Genomic DNA, 18,944 nt, shown 5'->3' with positions numbered 1-18,944 from the left:
GCCGGGGGCGGCGCGAGCGCGGAGGCTCCGCGCGGCGCAGGTTGGAGGGCGGGCGGAGCGCGGCTCGCAGGTGCGGGGGCGGCCGCGGAGCCAGGGCCGGGAGCGGCGCCGGGGCTGCCGCGCAGGGATCCGCGCATCGAGGAGACCGGGGGGAACGGGGTCCGATCGGGGGGGAATCGAGGGAACAGAGGGAAATCGGGGCGGATCGGAGGGAGCTAGGGGGGACCGAGAGGAACCGGGGGGAACCGGGAGAAAGCGGAGGGAGCCGGAGGCTCGGAGCGATGTCGGAGGCGGCCGTGAGCGCCGCGGCCGTGCTGAGCTTCCTGCGCGAGCGCGGCGGGTACGCGCGGCCGTCCGAGCTGCGGAGCCGCTTCGCGCCGCTGCTGGAGGCGGCGGGGCCGGCGGAGCGCGCGGCGCGGCGCGAGCGCTTCGAGGCGGCCGTGAACGAGGTGGCGGCCGTGCGGGAGCGCGGCGGCGGGCGCGTCGTGGTGCTGCGCAGGGCGCTGCGCGGCGCCGACCCCGCGCCCGCGGGCGGCCAGGACGAGGACGAAGAGAAGGAGGAGGATGAGGAGGAGGGCGGCGGGGGGCGCCTCTCCCCGGCCGCCCCCGCCGCGGAGCTGCCCGCGCCCGGCGCCGTCTCCGAGCTGCGCGGCCGCTTCCAGAGCGAGGACGGGCGGGCGCCGCTGCCACCGCCCGCCTGGGGGGATCCCCCGGCCCGGCGGGACCCCCCGGAGAAGCCCTGCATGCTGCCCGTGCGCTGCCCCCCGCCGCCCGCGCCCGCCTCGCCCCCGCCGCGGCGGGCACCCAAGGGTGCGCGGGCGGGCGACGAGGCGGCGGCCGTGCCGCTCGACGAGGCCGAGCACCGGTGGCTGGTGACGGCGGCGGGCGGGCGCTGGTCGCCCGAGCTGCACGGGCTGCTGCTGCACGACGCCAGCCTGGCCGCCCGCCGCGACTTCATGTCGGGCTTCACCGCCCTGCACTGGGCCGCCAAGTGCGGTGACTGCCAGGCGGCCGCCAAGATCATCGAGGTGGCGGCCAAGGGCGGTGGGCGCGTGGACGTGGACGCCAAGTCGTACGGCGGCTACACGCCGCTGCACGTGGCCGCCATGCACGGCCGCGAGGACATCATCACCTTGCTGGTGCGCAGCTACCGCGCCAAGACCAACCTGCGCGATTACAGCGGCAAGAAGCCCCACCAGTACCTGCAGGACGGCGCATCCGTGGCCGTGCGGCACCTCCTGGGCGACCCCGAGCTGCAGAGCGCCGCTGGGCCCACGCAGACCATCAGGAAGAACGCCAAGATCGCTGCCTCCATCCTGAGCTCCACCAGCACCTTCCTCGGGGTCATCTCGGATGACATGGCCTTCTACGACCTCACCAAGGGGCTCAGGAAGCCATCGTCCTTGAACAAGCTCCTGGCTGCCTCCACCGGCCCCAGGAAGAAGCCCAAGACCAGAGGGAGCTTCCCCTCCTACTCATCCCTCTGCGAGGAGGTTGAGGAGGAGCAGGAGGAGCTGGCGGCCAAGCGCCGGCCCGTGTCCGAGCTGTTCTTTGGCCACTAGTCATGGCCAAATCGCCCGTGCGTGGCCATGCAGCTGGATTCGTGGTTCTCATGGAAGCTCTTGGATTGCTTCTGCCTCCCCTTTTTGGATTTTTAGCTAAATGAGCAGCTGGCTTTGGCTCTGAAGGCCACGGGTGGCCCCTGTAGAATGGGAGCCCAGGTAAGGATGTGCACGATGCAGGTGCTAAATGTGCCCTCGTGCTCTGCACCCGCGGGATGGAGGCGTCTGCTCCCCCTGAGCCACCGGCTGCTCCGACGGGGCTCCTCACAGAGCAGCTGGAAGCAGTAGAGGAAAGCTGGGTAGTTTTCTATGATATTTTTGATTATTTTGGTAACAGGAGAGGAATATTTCTATTAAATAAATACGTGCCTGGTATTCGACTTTTTCAAAACAAAGTTTCTTACTCTTGGAAATACTAATGTGACTGTCCTGCATGTGCCTACAGCGTTTGGCTCGAGGAAGAGCTACAACCCTCTCATTTCCCTGTCATCACCTGCTGTTGCAGACGGGTCTGTTTTTGCCGTTTTTTTTTCTCCTTCTTGAAAGACTTTTTGAGCAGGTGGCACTAACTAACTACAAAGCTGGTGAGACTGTGAGCTTTTCTCAAGCTTGACAATATATAACATAAACAGAACTGAATAAAAACGTGGTATGTGATAGTCCAAAACTGAAATGAAATTTTAGGATATGAATCCTTCAGGGTACAAACACCAGAATACTTAACTGGAAGATTAGGCTTGGATGTGTGATTCCCCCTCTCCCCCCACCTTTCTGTTCTTACAAACCTTAAGCTTTGCTTTGGCCTGTTTACTATAAACATTTGGAAAAGCCGGGCTTCATGTTAGGTTGCTGCAGCAGAAAATCTGCATGACTTCCCAAAGCGATGCGAATCGCAGTGGCCTGAATCATCAACCTTCTTCTGCTTTTGTGTTATACAGCACAGCTGTTATGCATATAGTACTACATGTAGGTCCTCAGTGCATGCGAAGTGGAGATTAAGTTAAACGTTTCCAATGACATTTTATTATGATTATTATGTTAAAATTAATCTTGCCCTGCTCTTGGGGCCCCTCAGGTGCCCAGGCTCGCACCCTGCTCACTCGCTGCTCTTTCCAAGCCAGTGCCTCCAGGAATGTGTTTTCCCAGCCGTGGTGCCTCCGTGTTTTGTCTGTACCTGGTTGCTCTGGGCAGAGGCACCTCCCGTCCTGCCCCATCCTGTCCCGCTCCAGGCGGCCCTGCAGGATCCCTCAACATCCGCAGCGCTCCTTCCATCCCAACCCTGTGCTCCTCAAGGACACGGCTCGTTCCGTATCCCTCCATTTCCGTATTGAACTAATCCGTCTGCCAGGCAAATGTTAATGATCAAGGACCTCAGGGTTGCTTCCAGGAAAACATCCCCTTTGCTGCTGAGCTGCTGGTGGGACCCTGTTGTTGAAGACTCGATTCCTGCTGCCCTGCCTCATCTCTGAGCTGCACAGAAGATACCTGTTGCTCCATTTAAGAATTCTCTCCAGCTGCAGGGCCATTAATGTTCCTGTTCTGGCTGCAGGAGAGCAGCTTGGAGCGCGGTCGGGTGCCACTGGCTCTGCTTCCGCGCGAGCTGGGAACCCAGCTCCGACTCGGGCTGCTGCAGCCTCACTCCTCAGCTGCGGATCAGCTTCACACCCGCTCACTGCTACCGCTGATTTCTTTTGAGTGCTGCTTTTCCTCCTTGCACAGGAGAGGAATATAAGGAAGAATAAGAGGCTGCAGCTGAGAGAAATCTTCGCCGCTGCCCTTGCTGGGTGGCGGGGAGGGTGCCCAGCGGGGCAGTTCTGAACAAACACCCGGTGAAGGCACTGCTGTAATCATGCAAGAGTGTGTGTTGCCTTTAACATGAAGTAAAAACAGTCTCCAGGCTTTTCTGGACATTGCTTCTGTATATCCCATTTGCGCTCAAAAGGGGATGCTCAGCCCATCTGAAGTTTCCCTGGCAGAACCTAACGCTCCTTGTGTTTTATGAATCCAGCAGCTTAACAGATTCTCCCTAAATTTCCCTGTTTTAAGGCCAGATGCTGCTGAGCCAGCAGTGTTTTATGGGAATGAGCGACAGCTGTGGAATTTGGTCCAGGATGCCTCCGCAGGGGTTTTCCCTAGAGCTGGTTCCGCTCATAGTGTGAACCCACAGCCTGGCTGGGCAGCACTAGGCTGCATTTTGACTTGGTCACTCTCAACTTTCCTGCTGTAAAATGGAAATTAGTGCCCTGGCTGCCTTGTCTTTTTAAAGTACAGAGTTATTAGTGACATATATACAGAAGAGTGGAATTTGAGATAATTGTTTACAGGAGTGCAGGCACGGGGAGCAGAGCCATCCCCAGCTCTGCCGCTCACGCGGCACCTACAAAAACAAAACCGGCTGCTCCTTTGGCTTCGCAGAGCAGCCCAGCTCGTGCTGCCCGGCTTGGACTCGGTGCCTCTTTCTAAAGCCCCGCGTTCTGCCCGCTCCGCAGCACGACGCCTCGCAGCACCGCGGATCAACCCCGCTGCGTCTGCAAACAGGCGGCGCCACAGGGGCAGGGACAGACTTTGTCCCACAGGCTGTGGCTGCAGTTGCAGCTGCCTTGGTTGCTCCTTGCACCTTCTCCACCCGCAGCAGAGCCGGGTTCGGCTTCCGGGAGCTGCGGGTGGCCCGGGCAGAGCAGCCCCGCATGGTCCCTGCGCTCGTCCCTCCTCCTGCGCCGCGACCTACATTCCTGGCATGCATTTGCTCACCATTTGCATGGCAATCAGGGCAAAATGGCAAGGCGGCAGCTACTGCTTTTCTGCCAGTTTCTCGTCCTGGCGTGGGCCACTCCAAATGAAGAGGTTGTGACTGCAGCGTGGGCACCATCAGCTGCCGTGGCTGTGCGGGGAGGGCAGCGGGGACACGACAGGCCGCTCCGAGCTGTAATGAGGAGCATCCACGGAGCAGTGCAGCTCTAGGGATTAGGTCACTAATGGAGAAAGAGAATAAAACAGAGTCATTAAGCACACGGAGCCCTTATCCTGGCTCAGCTTCTGCTACTGTCTGCAGACCGTGCATTTGAGTTTGTCTAGGGCCAAAAAACAGCACTCGAGGCCCAGCTCTTTCCCAGCAGGAAAGCTGCAACTGGAGTTGTGCTTCCTACTTCCTATTTCAGGCCCGAGCAGCTGCAACCTGGAATCACCGGGCACAGGGAACACGGGCGACTGCTCCCGGCTCGTCCCTCTGGTGATCACCAGCACAAGCACCAGGAGACACTTCCGAAGGCTGATGGAGCTGCCAGCAGGGACACAGCCTCCTTGCCGAGTATCCCCAAATGGGGCAAACGCAGGCATTGAGAGACAGGGAAACTGCTCCAGCATTTGCTCTCCCCAAACTGCTTCCACCAATCAGTGCTGTCCCACCTGCAAGGGCTCCCGATACAGCCCCACGGTTCAGCAGCCTGGCCTTGCTTCCCTGAAGGGACCAAAACAGTCAACTGTACCTCAAAGAACTTTCTGGTAAAGCTGTATCGATGGAAATGCAGGATATAGGAAGAAACAAGTGTTTCCAGCTCCTCCTGTGGAGTAAAAACACTCTAGAGAGCTGAGTTTCTGGCCAACCTGAGTGGTCCCAGGGCAGAACTGGCAGCCGCCAGCTCCGAGTCCGCCCGGGATGGGGTTTCTCTGAGCACACCGTGGACTGAGCGACCTGGTCCCAAAAGAGATGCTGGAGCCGCCAGTCACAGCAGTCTGGACAAGGACTCCCCAAGGGATTGGGACAGGAGAGGTTTCTTCTCTGGGTAGTGTGGGCTGCTCTCGCTCTTCCTTCCTTTGCAGGAGCTGATGAGAAAGATGCCTGACTACTTGTGGATGTTCTTACGAGTGTCAGCGTGGTCTCCGCATCGACACAACCAGTTCAACCTGTATTTTCTCCTGGTGATTTGTCTGAGATGACTCAGCTACACAGCTCGTGTGGCATTTTTCATTCCCCCTCATACCCTTGAGTGCTTCTGATCTGTTGTTTAGCAGAGAGACTCACGCGCTGCCGAGCGCAGAGGCTGCCGATGCGGCTGCTCCCCGTGCGCGTGGGCCCCGCTCTGCTGCTCCGTGTTTATTTTTGCACTCTTATTCAGGCGGTTGCCATGAGTTCGCAGAGCGGAGGGAACCCCCGTGCTCCGCAGGCCCCGCGCAGGCGCTCGCGGCTCCATTGCGGCTCCGGGAGCGCTGCCAAGCGGACACAACCCACGTCCTCTTCCCACTGGCCGCTTGCTCTGCCCCACACCTACAATCTTTGCTAATCTCCCCAGCTCTCAGTGATAAAAGCTGCCTTTTCTTTCGGTGATCCTGCTTCTGTCTGGCAAACACGAGCTCCTTCCTCCGTGCCTGGAAGGCCGAGGAGCTGCAGCTCCCGGAGCGCAGGAGCCTGCGTGCAGCCCGCGATCCTGGTGGGGCTCTGATCACCAACCTCTCATTTTACCTTCTCCCTCCTCCCGGGCGCTCTTCATTTGCATTCAACAGTGCAGAGCAGTAATTAACTCGTGCAGGTGCCTCCTTTCAGCTCCCACCGCATCGGCTCGGAGTGCAGGGCTCGGGTTCCTCCGGCCCCACATCGGAGCTCCGGAGCTTCCCAGCCCAGGAACCGCCCCTGTCCTTGCGACAGCCTCAGCACCTTCAGGGCTAGCGCAGAGGAGCCACCACGAATGGGATGGGACCAGATCACATCGCTCTGTGCCTGCACATCCAGCCCCGCTCCAGGGCACGGTGTGCCAGGCTGCACGGGGCTTCGGCCTAGCAGGAGCTATTGCCCCATGGTAGGGCATTTTACCAGCCCGCTGGTAATAAATCCCTAAGGAATAATCAGCATTAAAACCTGGACCCGCCCGAGCTCCAGCCCTGCTGCTGCTCTCGCAAGACCGTCTCTGCTTGCCAGCAAAGAGGTCCCTGTTTCACCACCTCTGTCAGTTCTTCACTTTGCCTAGAATTCAAACTTACAGCAAAGCGACAAGGAGTATGTGTACATAACTGTTGTGAAAACAGAGCAAAAAGTATTTCTAATTTTTGTACTTGAACAATACATCTGGCATTAGGAAAAATGCTAAAGCAGAGCAGCTGGGGAATGCCAGTGCAGGGAAAGTGGGGAAAATCTTCCCCATAACACAAAAGACAAGCACTAAAGACAAAAAACTAAATAGCACAGACCCCCCCCCCCCGCCCTCTAAAGGGAGGCTTAGCTTTGGTACCAGACACTTTCTTCCATCATGTTGGTTTTCCACAGCTGGGGGAAGATGCACATGTTCATGGGGGGAAGATGCACATGTTCATGTCAGCCTCCTAGGACGGTCTCCCCGTTTGGTGCCTGTCTCTGCTGATGCTGGTACTTGACGACGTTCCTTGGCTGCGACAGCAACCTCCAACTCCTATCCACTCCCGCAAACGCAGGGAAGCTAAGGGAACACGACCTGCAGCTAAACATCCCTGGAAAAAGGGGAGTCTTTAGGAAGCGGCGTGTAACATAGCGCACCTTCAGGCCAGACTTCTCCATACAGGCAGCTCATTTAATACAGCGTGCTCTAACCCTTTAAATTCTCCCTTGATTTAGTTAAAACATCTGTTATTTCAAGAGCATTCTCAAAAGGCACCTTCCAGGTTTGTCCCTGAACCCCCTGCTTACACGGGTTCTCCAGACTCCCTCCCAACGCGGGGCCCTGCGCTCGCTCCGCAAATGTTCCTCCAGGTCATAAAATCCCAGTGGAACCGAGTGGTTTCCTCCCCTGTTCCTACTCACCTCCACTACAGCAGAGTTCTTTTTGCTGGGTTCACCACTTATCATGCACGCTGACAATCGAAAACATCTCAAACACCCCCGTTAAGGTGTTGTTTGAAAAACAATCACTTGGAAAGAACAGCAAGGCCTGAGCAAACAGGCTGCGCGGGCTAAGGGCAGAAATTATCAGCGTGAGAAGTGGCCGCTCCGCCGGCTCCGTCCTCCTCGTGCCAGTGCCCGAGCAGGGCGCTGCTTTCTGCCCCATTCCATGTGGTCTCAGGCAGCCTCCCGGGATGGCAGCTCCTGAGGCCAGGAAGCAACGGCTTCATCCATGGCTGTATTTCCTTTGCTGGGTGTTATCCATAATAAAAACAGACTGCTAACATTAAACGAGTGCGGGGGTTTCCCTGTCCATGGCGTTGGACTATGGCGCCACTTATTCCCTGGTTTGGATTTGAACACTCCCATGGTTTCCCATTTCTAACATTCAGCCTACCCACAAGAGGAAAATATTTGTATTGTTGTTTTATTGAGATTGTGTCAATCTGGGAACAGATGGACAGATAACAAGGGGAGGGGGGGAATATGCCAAATTAATAGGAGCAACACATCCTATCAGTCATTTCCAAAATGCAATCTGCTATGTACTGTAAGATCTTGTCAGTGGGTCTGTGCAAAAGGGAAAGCATTTCCACCGTGTGCCTAGGTCACCTAAGCACTTGTCAATACTGTGGCACTAACAGGATTGCAAGAATTCATCAAACCGAGACGAGTTCAATGAACACATATGGATTTCCACACGGAAAATGTCACAAATCACCATGTGCAGAAGTAGCTCATCTGCTGCTGGGTATCAGAGGTGGATGCTTTTCTCAAGATTTTCTAATTGTTCTTCGAGAAGTTTAATCTGCTCTTCAAGGTCCTTCTGCTCAATCAGTAAGGAGGTTTTCATCTGAACAAAGTGCCTGTAATCCTGGAGCTGTTGATCAGTCAGGTATTTGGCAAGGATGCCAGAAACTACCCTTTCCCTGCGATCTAGGTTTTCTTTCAGGTCTTTCGCATCTTCTCGCTGTCTAGACAGGAGCTTGTGTCGTTCGTTCAGTGATTGCTAATAGGGAAAGAAAAACAAAATAACAAAGCATCACAGTATGAAAACTCATAACTCCTGGCAGGCTCCTGATCTTCATTTGGAAGCCACAGCCTATTTAGTTTAATTACTTCCTGCTGTGGGCTTTGTGTTCCACATGAGTTTTTTTTCTAGATTGAATTACTCACTCTCGTGGCTTGTGAGGTAAAGACACTAGTAAATCCCATCAAAGCTCACTTCTCCTATGTTGTCCTCAGGAAGAAAAAAAATCAATATACTTAAGATCCTGGTAATTTTACAGTAGCCTGTACACACTTTATTTGAATTAGATGCTCTTTTAGGCACAAATTTTTATATTTTGTGAATTGCATGTGATCAGAGTGCCAATAAAACTAGCACAGAGCTATCATGGCCATCTGCATGCTGAGGAGGGCAGCTGAACTTCAAGACTGGACCTCCTGGGTTTGCTAACATTGGTCCAATTGCAGTTGGGAGATATTTGTAAAAAAGCTGGCATGTAGACAAGTCCTTCCTGAGCAAGTTATTCAAAGTATTGAATAAATTATTTTAATGTATTTTCTGTGAAGAGCACAAACATAACCTTCAAGCAACTATTCCCCTCCCAACCACAAAATACAAAGCGTGTTAACTAAAGCTGATGTAAAATACTGCCTTATTCATATTAACGCACAGGTGGCTCCCAAGTCTCCACACTGCCCCGCACGGGAGGGCTCTTCCAGGGACCTTCCCAGTCTGAGCTACTTAATCCTGCAGCTCCCCGAGACTGCAGCAGCTCCACACATGCCCCGGTGCAACTCGGAGCTTCTCTGAGCTCTGAATGAGAAATAAGCAGGGTAGGCCCCGGGCTAACTTGATCAAAAGCAATAAGGACAGCAGAAATGCATCATTTCTGGAATAATTTTGGCTTGTCTTCTCTATATAAAAAAGTATATTTCAGATCTGAAAAGATTTCCTGCTGCCATGAAACAAATTCCTATTTTTCCAGCAGAACTGGCTAGTTGAGTTCAACTGTAGGGAGTTTTATCTCAAGTTAAGACAATACCTTCCTCCCACTCTCTGCAGTGAGGGCAAGTCAATCAGTGAAGTAAGCTTTCAAGGGCAGTAATTGTCATGTTGACTTACTGATGAGGGAAAAAAGAACCTCTGAGGACAGGTTTGGAGCTCCTTGCCAGGGAGCACTGCACGTTCACAGGCACCCCTTTGGCTGAGCTCCTTGCCAGGGTTTTGCTGCTCCTGCCATCCCCTGCGGCAGGGTGGGAGAGCAGGACGTGCTCCGCACGCGGCGCGTCCGCGGTGCTCCCCCGGCACTGCCCGGTGCTGCTACCTTGACTGCTTCAGTTTGCAACAGCCTATGGCTTGTTACGAACTGGCTAAGCAGTCGCTGGTTCAGATTTAGGTCTAATTTATCCACTTGTGAGACCAATGAGGCAAGTGTCGTCTCATCTTGAAAGAGGTCAACAAAACAAGTTAAATTCTCTTGTCACTCACCTTCTCCTCGGCATCTGTGTTTCCATCAATCTTTCTCATGGCATTCTGGACGCGGGCAAGACGGCTGGACAAGCACAGCAGGAGACTCACCACTTTCTCCAGGTCCCCAATGAACATCATGTAGCGCTCAAACTCGTTGGGTTTGCAGACACTCTGAACCAGAGCCTCGAGCGCGCTGCCGCGCTCTGCACATTCCCTGCTTTCGGAGAGCACCAGCTCCCGTTCTTCCCACAGCATCTGCAGCTTTGATCGGAGGCTTGAGATGAGTTCCATCTGCAAAGGGGGGAAATGCACAGAAAACTGTTACTGCCAAAGAGAATTCAAATTACTTAAAGAGAATGAGCTTTCCTTACAGCATCTCTACCAAATTTTAGACTTCTTTTAAAAGAATTGTAAGCTTCTGAAGAGAAAAACAATGGAAGGATTTTCCAAAGTATACTTAATTCTCAAGCTCTGAAGAGCATGTAATCATCTTAAACTGGAGATATAGTCCCTAGCTCAGCAAACTTCCAAACAGAGTTAGGAATAAACTAGAATAAAGATTACAACACGATTACACACTGTTATGCTCCAAGACCTGAGCAGGAAGTCACAACTCTATTGTACCAAATGTTACAAGAACTGACAGGAATTCATTTGTAATCTACACAGAAAAAGGAGATATCACAGGGAATTCACAGGTAAGCCAAATAATCCTGTGTAAAAAACCAAGAGAGGGAGTTAATATGGAAAGTGTCAAGTGTTAATATGGAAAAAGGCCCAGGGATCAGAGTGGGAGAACAAATGTATCAGCTTGTGTGAAAATCAGCTAATGCTGACAGGAACAGGAGCAGCAGCTCAACCACATGCAATACAAAATATCAGCACATCCGCGTCAGGAGGAATTTCAGGAAGGCAGATTGTAATTACCTGGATGGAATATGGCCAGGTTTCTACAGAAAAAGAAAAAATAAATCTTCAAAGCTACATATTACTCTCTCAAGATACCATAATCCTATCAGTAGAACCCTAATCCAACTATAGCCAAACTGACTTTATTCTCTGCATATATGAAAGCGAATAGATAAATGTAGCATAGCAGTAGAAACTGCTGCCAGTTCTTTTAAGATGCATTCCTAATTTAGGCTGCCAGTCATAATGAATTTTACAGCTTTTGAGAGCAGATCTGAGTGCTAAACTGTGAGTCAGCTGCTGCACAGGAGCTGGCCTTGCAAGGAAGCCTATAACCAATTTTGCTGTGTATTTCAGTACATCCATCCCCGGTGACATAGTGAAGATAAGTATGTGAGAGGAGGGATTTAAATAAAACCAGAAGGATTTAAACACCACCATTTATGATCAATATACACACTTATCAGGACTTTAACTGTTAACCTACTGAAAAAATACTGACTCAGAAGCATCTGCAAAGGAATATTACTGGCATAATAGCCATGAAGAAAAGTGTCCGCAATAAGACATGTGATATTAATAACTTTGTCACAGTAAAGAAACAATCGTTCTTTTCATGGTCATCTACCTACTTTCTTGGATGTGATGTCATCTAGGTCATTCATGCTGTCTCTGCTGCTATTCAGGGTTTGGTTCCCCTTAGAAACAGGATCTCCTTTCCTCTGCTCAGCATTGTGTTCAGCTTCAGGGCTTTCTGCTGATAGATCTTTATTATCTTTCCTACTGTTGAACAGAAAATAAGCACATGTCAAACAGGAGCCTGTCCACAAACACTGCGTTTGCGATTGGTATGTGTTGCTACTTCAGAATCACCTCTTCTCAAATCCAGAGCATTTTGGATTTTTGCAAATGCTACTGTGTGGAAACCACTTAGCTTGGCTGAACAGCAGCTGTTTTACCCCAGCAGAACTGGGCTAAATTTGTCCTACATTAAATACTCAACTACCAGTGCTCAGCCTCCTTGGTTCCACACTTTGAACACACAGCTCGTTTGGCTCCGTACAGCTATTGCTTGTGGCTTACTCCATGTTTCTTCCTCTGTTTCTCTTTTCTAGCCCTCCACCCACAGCCTAAGATATTTCTCAATTTGTAAATCAGAAAAATATTTTGCTAATGAAACAGAAAGAAAAAAAAACACCCAAGTCTTACTATTAGTATATACCTGATATCCATATGCTAAAATAGCTTGAAATACTAGATAATTATTTTTGTCTACTTACTCGTTCTCCTGCACATGTTGCACATCTCCCCTTCTCCTGTGTAATTTATCCAACATGGAAAGGTTAATAGGAAAAAGACCCTCCATCAAGTCTAGAGCAGTTTTTCTCATGGGACGAGGCATGAGAACGTCAGCCAGAGAACTGTCTTTGGCAATGATCTCCTTAGCAAGTTCTTCATAGCGATGGTCTTCGGGAGACAGCAGCCTCCTTTTAGGCAGCTCTTTCTCTCCTTCTGGGAGGACACAGTCCTGTCTGCTCTGCACGGAGGGCTCCTTTGCAGCTAAACCATTGCCTGAACTTTTTTCTCCTTGATGAGGATGAACTACAAACACAGTTGGGCCGTGCATTGCTTTCACCTGAGGGACTGCAGGATCATCTACCTCTAATTGCTGTCCAGTGCTTTTTATTAAAGCATTGCCATTCGGAAATTGAATTCTGCACTCCTTTTCCCCTTGAGGCGCTTCCTCGTTTCCATTTTTTGGGACAAGAATCGAGGTTTCAGAGGTGAAGTCCTTCCTATCCTGACAGCACGCGCTTCCGGCTACGTTGTCATCTCTATCTTCATGACTCTTACATTCATCTTTCTCAGCATCATGGAAACTGCAAGAAAGAAGGCAAAAGTTGCATTTATTTGGGATACTCTCCCTATGAGAGCCTCCTCCTCTCTGCAGGAGTCCGTCCTGCTGGCGGGAAACCAAAACTAGGTAAGGAATGAGAGGAAAGTGCTGAGGTCAAGGGATGGGTCCTGTCTGGCCCCCAGGATTCAAGCAAAATGATTCCCCCCATGAGTCTCTCAGCCAGGGGGAACTGTGTTAATGACAACTCAAGACTGAAACCTTTTCCTCTCTAGCAGCGTTTTCACAGCCCAATGGGATTATGAGGGGGGAAGTAAAGAAGAAAGGGAGAGGGACTGCATGGAAGGAAAAGCCTTGACATAACCAAGTTAAAGTGATAAATGAGCTTTGAAGCTGTGGGCACAAACAAACATTTTCATCCTCAAAACAGGAAGAAAGATTTTGCTTCATTTTTTCCCCCTTTCTTTATCTCTTCCTCTGTGGCCACATATAAAAATAATACAGCTGTGATGGAGTCTGTCCTTTCTTCCCTAGGTCTTATTTACTCCTGGTTTTGTGCCCAGTGTAGGTCTTCTCTAAGCCATATGTGGAGATATGAACAACAACTTTTTATTTTCTTGCAGGAGACTGGGGCAGCAGAGAGCGATGAAGAGACGTCAAGTTTAACCAGGCAGCCTGTGGGATAGCCAGTGTAGACACTGACAGACGTGCAGGAAATTGTCTTAGGTTTAGGAAAACGCCCGGGGGCTTTGTTGTGCTAGGAAAGCTTTCAACCTTGTGGACTATTGTATTTAATCCCACGGTGCCTCTTGCATTTGTTTGCTTGGGCAGATTTCCCGGTGCGGATCTGGGAGGCGTCACGGCCCGACTGGGTTTACTCGGCTCAAGTCCTGGGCAAGAGGCGCTGGGTGCCTGTGGGTGACACCAAGGGTTCTCCAGCAAAGCCAAACTATCCCTGAAATTCCATCCTTTCCTGTGGTTGCCCTTCTTCTTTAGCTTTAACACAGTCTTTTTAGCCTTCCCATGCAAAAAAACTAAGAGAGTTTGGCCAAGCAAAGTTCAATGGGGTTTCATACTACATCATGACTAACACTGTTAGTTAAAGATACCTAATCTACTAGGCACATCTTTTCACTGCAATTAAAAGCAAAAATTGAATTTGACCTTGATTTGGCTGGTTCTGGTGATAAAAACTGCTTTTCCAGCATTGAGTGCATCAAAAATGGTGCTAAAAATGCTTCCTGAAAGCATCCCTATGGGATGCTATGCTTCCATGTCTCAGTTAAGCAATGGGTTGAGGAAGTACTTGGATGAACATGTCTTTATGAAGTGATAACATGATGAAAGGAAGAGATGAAGAGGCACCTAAGGAAATCACTGCAAACAGAGACTCTTGGGCCTTATTCTCACTTATTCAAGGCATCAAGTGGTCAAGGGTAAGACCAGTAGCTTGGGGAGCAGAGGCTGAGCTCAGATCTCACGGGCTGAACCAAACATGCAGAGCCGCTATCATGGACAAGGGTAACAGCAAAGAAAATGACTGCAAAACTGCATGCAGTCTGGACAGAAGAAAATCTAATTATAGAGTTTATTACACAAGTGCCCACGTCACTTCCTTGCTGAGAAAAAGCTCAACTGCTCTTCCCCTGGTGACCCTAGATGAGCAAAACAGATATGGAGGGTGGACACAAACTTCTGAGTCATGTACGAATTTCATCGTAGTTTTATCTTAGGGATAGAAAAAATAAATAAATAAAAAGGAAAGGATGATAACACCCATCAAAAGCCCCTATTAGGAAGCACACTGTTTTTTCAAGACTGTGGGCCTGTCCAAGCTAATTCCAGATGCTGTTTTTGCTGGAGACCAGGTGGGGGAGCAACGATCCCAAATATCCACAGGACAGCTCAGGCTCTGCACTTTGTACGTTTTCCATTTCTGCTCTGCATGGTCGAAATGATTTTAAAGAACACTCCATAGGAAAGGAAGCGGCACAGCACACAGCAATTCCCACCGGAGCAGCGAAGGACCCGGGAAGCAAGGAGGGAGCAGCGGCGAAGCTCCTGTGTCCTGCGGAGCAGGGGTCCCGGCCCAGCCTTACCTGGGAGAGCCTGGGCAGGGGTCTCGGCTTCGGGCTGGCGGCGCTGCACAACTTGCACCTCTGGAAGGGTCCTGGAGAGGGAAACAGCACACGCAGGTGAGCAGCACTTCTAGACTGCACGACTGCCTCTGCAGCGGGCACTGCAGGCGACAGCGCCAGCGCCCGGGAGCAGAGAGGGAATGAGCCGAACTGTCACTGCAGAGACGCGTTAGAAAGCGGCGCGAGTGCAGGCGGGACCTCGGGAGGATTTTCTGCTACCAAGTGAAAAAAAGACTGAGCTACAAAAGCAAAGCTTCGGTCCCATAACAGTTTGCAAGGGAATGCGGACAAAGAGACTTCTCCTAAAGAGAGCTTGGAAGACAGCAGATTCACAGACCCATCTTCCCCTATAGCTCACCCAAACGAGTCTCCTGAATGCCAAATTGCACATACACCCATCTGCAGTGATTATGTGCCCTGCATGTTTTTAACCCTCGTGGGTTGCACATGATGTTTGTGCAGTTTGCTCTTGGAGACAGATACTTGGTCCTCCCCGGGGCTGTAAGTTGCCTTTATCTGTGTGCCTGATCCATCCCAACAGGTAACTGCACCCAGTTCTGCGCACACCCTTCAGCCAGCACTGCCAGCAGCTTCCACTCCTGCAACTCTGCTACAACTCTTCTCTTTCCATTAAAATGCATTGTTTGTTTGCAATAATTCCTTAAAGAGTACTTTGGAAAACACCGAGTTATCATTAATCAGAACTATGTATGTTAAAAATGGTAGCACTTGAATGCAAAGTTTATTTCTCCTGCACACTGCAGAGCAGACCATGCATTTTGTTTTTAAATAGCTCCACTGCACTTCTCGTAGAATAAACAAATCTGGCTTCTACATCTAGTGCTGAATGTTAGGAATCAAGTCTTAATTCCTCATTTGTGCCACTCAGCAGTTTTTCATGTGAATAGTCCAGTGTTCTCTAAAGCGGGTGGAAGGCTTTATGCAGGACTCAAACCATGAGTGACTCTCCTAGTATTTTCCTTACCTGTGTGGCAGGAGGGGTTGATCTGGACCTCTCGGGGCGCTCGTTGGCGGACACACACCTGGAGCTGCTGCAGCTGCCGTTGGCTTCCTTGGGAGCCGAGTGCTGTTTCAAGGGCACCGCAGCAGCCGCAGAGCTGGGGTGGCATCCACAGGTCAAGCTCGGTGGGGCAGCCGAAGCCACGGGAGCAAAAACCTCTGGAAATTCTTCTTCAGAGAAACTCTGGCTGAAAACCTCATTGTTTTGTGACCTCCTGGTTTTGTTTGCATTGGAAACCTTGCCAGAAGGCCATTTAGGATAGGAGGGTCTCTTCTGCACGGGTGGATTAGGCGGTGGGATGTGTTGTGAGCTGCCCGGTCTTTGGCTAATCTTTCGTTCCATGTATTCAATAAGTGCAGTATGTTGGATTTGCTTCAGCTCAGTCTTGGAGATACCTGAACTGGAAAGTGCCCTTCCTCGGTTCTCCAGAGTCTTTCTCCCAGCTTCCACTGTATCTTGCTCAGTAATTTCATCCCTGACTTGACTCCATGATACATCCTTATCCTCCAGCTGATTGAGTTTGTCAGGTTCAGAAAAGCACAGTTTCTTTTGCTCTTTTGTTACCCTTTTCCTTCCCCCTATTCGACCTAATTGTGTCCTCCTAATTTCTTCATCTTTACTGAGGTGTTCTACCAATTGCAGATGAGGAGGAGGATCAAGAACAAGTTTGGCATCCTCATTTGCACTGGATAATGAAAAAGATCTAAGATGTTCTATTGAAGATCTTTGCGAGGGTTTCTTTCTCAGCCTAATGGGCAAACTCATCTGCAAGTCTTTTCTTTTAAAAGAGGTTTCTCTCAGAACCTTTTTCTGAGCCACTTTAAGCTGCTCTCTGTAGTCATTCTTGAAACTCTCATCCACGGATGAGCCAGGACTCCCCAGAACAACATCTTCAGCCTCGTTCAGATCATCAGCAATGCACTGATGGTTGGGTTTGGGCTTTGGAAGCCAATTACTTTCCCTTTGTACATCTGTGGTTTGTGCTGGGGCAGAATAACTGCTCGCTGAAGATTTCTTTGGCAGGTTCCTCAAGTCCTCCTGGTGCTCGGCATGCTTCCTTTGATGCAGGGTGTTGGTGGCTTTCCCCCCAGAAAGATAGTAAAGAAGGGGAGTTGTCTGCCTGTTTATTTGCTCACTGGCAAGATCACCCTGCAGGTGTCTTTCGGGCTGATTTTGAAGCCCAGGTTGATGTTTGTGCAGACAAACAGGAGGTGCAGTTTTCTCTTGTTCTAGATGCACTGCAAGGTCAGGACTAATGTTATTAGCTTGCTTTTCTTTGTTGAATTCATTTAAAAAATGAGATGTGGCATTTTCCTTTGGTCTGAAAAAAGCAGTTTGGTTAGTATGATCACAGCATTGCTTATTTCCCTGATCCAGGTCCCCACAGCGAGGATACTCTGGCTCTACACTGCCCAAGCTTGGGGACACTGAGGATTTCTGCATTTTGGCTTGTTGATTGAGGATTGGTTCCCAAACACCATTCCCCATCTCTCCTTCAGAGTCATAGCATTCATATTTATCCGTACAACTGTTCGGCTTCTTTGATGCAGTTTTAGCTGGAAGAGGGTTTTCCGTGTATTTTAAGTCATGGTTGTCCTCAGACACATCTTGACCCAAGCCCTCATGCAACCCTGTGTGGGCTGGGCACCGAGCGTGGGGCAAAGATCTTTTCCGCCAGCCGGGTTCTGGCACTGTGCTTTGCAGATCTGCTTCTCTGACATTTGGCTTATGCACAACGCAGTGATACTGTTTGTTTTCTTGTATATCATTAACAGTGGTAGGGTTGGTATGTGGCAGAGGGTAGGCTTTAGAGTTCATCTCCTCAGGAATTTTATAAGTGTGAACTGAATTAAAAGCAGAAAGAATTTTAGGGGCACTAGCCATGGAATCAGTCTTTAAGTATTCTTGAAAAATGAATGAAGAAGGTCTGCTGAAAACGTGTGGATTGCTTCTCCTTACAGGTTCTTGGCATAGACTCCGCTCTCCATTCTCCCCTGTCTTTAACCCCTGATTTTGTGACTTAGAGAGATCATTTTTTAAATCAGAAATGTCCTTGTGCTCCAGAGCCTTTCTCCCAGCTGCCGCTGTACCTTGCTCAGTAATTTCATCCCTGCCTTGACTCCAGGACACATCTCTGTCCTCCAGCCGCCCGTCCCGCGCGGCAGCAGCCGGCCGCGCACCGCGCTCGTGGCCGGGGTTGCATCTCCCCGCCGTGTGCTCAAAGTGTCGAGTGACTTTATAGCTGTCGAGTCGCCTGGGCGGGGAGGGCGGAGGCGGCATCGGAGCCGCGGTCCCTCGGGCAGGAGCGTTTCCATGTCGCTCAGCGAGGCAGTCACGGTGACAGTTACTGTGGCCGCTCAGGTCCGGTGGCTTGTTCGGGTGCGCGCACACGAGCTCGGAGCCGGCCGCGCTGAGGTTGTAAATACCCGTCACGTACTCCGAGTCCATGTACGCTGCCTGCTCACTGTAACACAACGGCACGTGGTACTCGGGGACGCTGGAGCTCCCGGAGAAGGAGCTGTAAGCAGAGTCAGCCTTTCCTGGGAGCTGCGAGAGGTGCTCGGCACCGCCGAGGGACTTGGCTGGCAAAAGACGATTGCCGTTCTCAGGAGAGGCCGCTGGACCCACGAGCTCTCCTGCTTGCTTTGGAGCCCGTCTTTCCGTCTCATTCCCTGGTGAAGCCATGTTTACTGAATAGCAGCCCCTCCAGAAAGCAAAGTTGGATTAAATGTCCACAACGGAGTTATTGTAAAAGCACATTTTGCTCTACCACCATGGTCACATTTCAGTAACAGCCAGAGGATCCTAAAAAGAAACAGAAATATGTGAAAAAAACCACCTTCAGCAGGAGGGCTCCCATTCCCACCCAGGAGGCTCTGCATTGATTGTCACCGGCGTGTTCAAGAGAACATACACAAGGACTTGTCTCTCACTATACTCCAGAGGGTGATGGGATGTTTTATTTACAATTTTTCTGGTCTTTAGCTCACTACACCTGCAATTCCCGTTACAGCTGGGGTGATGTTAGTCCCTGGGGCACAGACTTCATTACTGAGCAAGAGATGGTCCAAAGACCCAAGCACCGACGGCACTGAATGCTGCGGCCAGGTCTGTCCCGTCGAGGCTTTATGATGG

At 51.0% G+C, this 18,944-nt stretch overlaps 2 protein-coding genes across 2 annotated transcripts; one reads left to right on the top strand and one right to left on the bottom strand.

Moving 5' to 3' along the window:
* The first annotated feature begins 281 nt into the window (after positions 1-281).
* On the top strand, positions 282-1,658 carry SOWAHA (sosondowah ankyrin repeat domain family member A). Its single transcript, XM_088536799.1, has one exon. The coding sequence runs from the start codon at positions 282-284 to the stop codon at positions 1,560-1,562; it is 1,281 nt and encodes a 426-aa protein (XP_088392925.1). The 3' UTR covers positions 1,563-1,658.
* A 6,474-nt stretch (positions 1,659-8,132) lies between these two features.
* SHROOM1 (shroom family member 1) lies at positions 8,133-18,494 on the bottom strand. Its single transcript, XM_088536767.1, has 6 exons — positions 15,774-18,494; positions 14,750-14,820; positions 12,076-12,675; positions 11,428-11,575; positions 9,905-10,177; positions 8,133-8,416 (listed from the first exon to the last, which is right to left on the bottom strand). The coding sequence occupies exons 1-6, from the start codon at positions 18,492-18,494 to the stop codon at positions 8,162-8,164; spliced, it is 4,068 nt and encodes a 1,355-aa protein (XP_088392893.1). The 3' UTR covers positions 8,133-8,161.
* Positions 18,495-18,944: the final 450 nt, after the last annotated feature.

Source organism: Tinamus guttatus, unplaced genomic scaffold, assembly GCF_059628265.1.
Source record: "Tinamus guttatus ecotype Peru unplaced genomic scaffold, ASM5962826v1 Tinamus_guttatus_pri_ptg000710l, whole genome shotgun sequence".
Classification (NCBI taxonomy): Eukaryota; Metazoa; Chordata; class Aves; order Tinamiformes; family Tinamidae; genus Tinamus; species Tinamus guttatus.
The sequence above is the reverse complement of the archived record's forward strand: the minus strand, read 5'-3'. Positions and strand labels throughout refer to the sequence as shown.

What these genes read in the sequence shown, in the direction of transcription:
- SOWAHA (XM_088536799.1), top strand. Translation starts at nt 282, where the DNA reads ATGTCGGAGGCGGCCGTGAGCGCCGCGGCCGTGCTGAGCTTCCTGCGC.
- SHROOM1 (XM_088536767.1), bottom strand. Translation starts at nt 18,494, where the DNA reads ATGGCTTCACCAGGGAATGAGACGGAAAGACGGGCTCCAAAGCAAGCA. An exon ending in CAACCCCTCCTGCCACACAG is followed by an intron (nt 14,821 to 15,773) that starts GTAAGGAAAATA and finishes TTCCCTCTCCAG; the next exon opens with GACCCTTCCAGAGGTGCAAG. An exon ending in CCCTGCCCAGGCTCTCCCAG is followed by an intron (nt 12,676 to 14,749) that starts GTAAGGCTGGGC and finishes TCTTTCTTGCAG; the next exon opens with TTTCCATGATGCTGAGAAAG.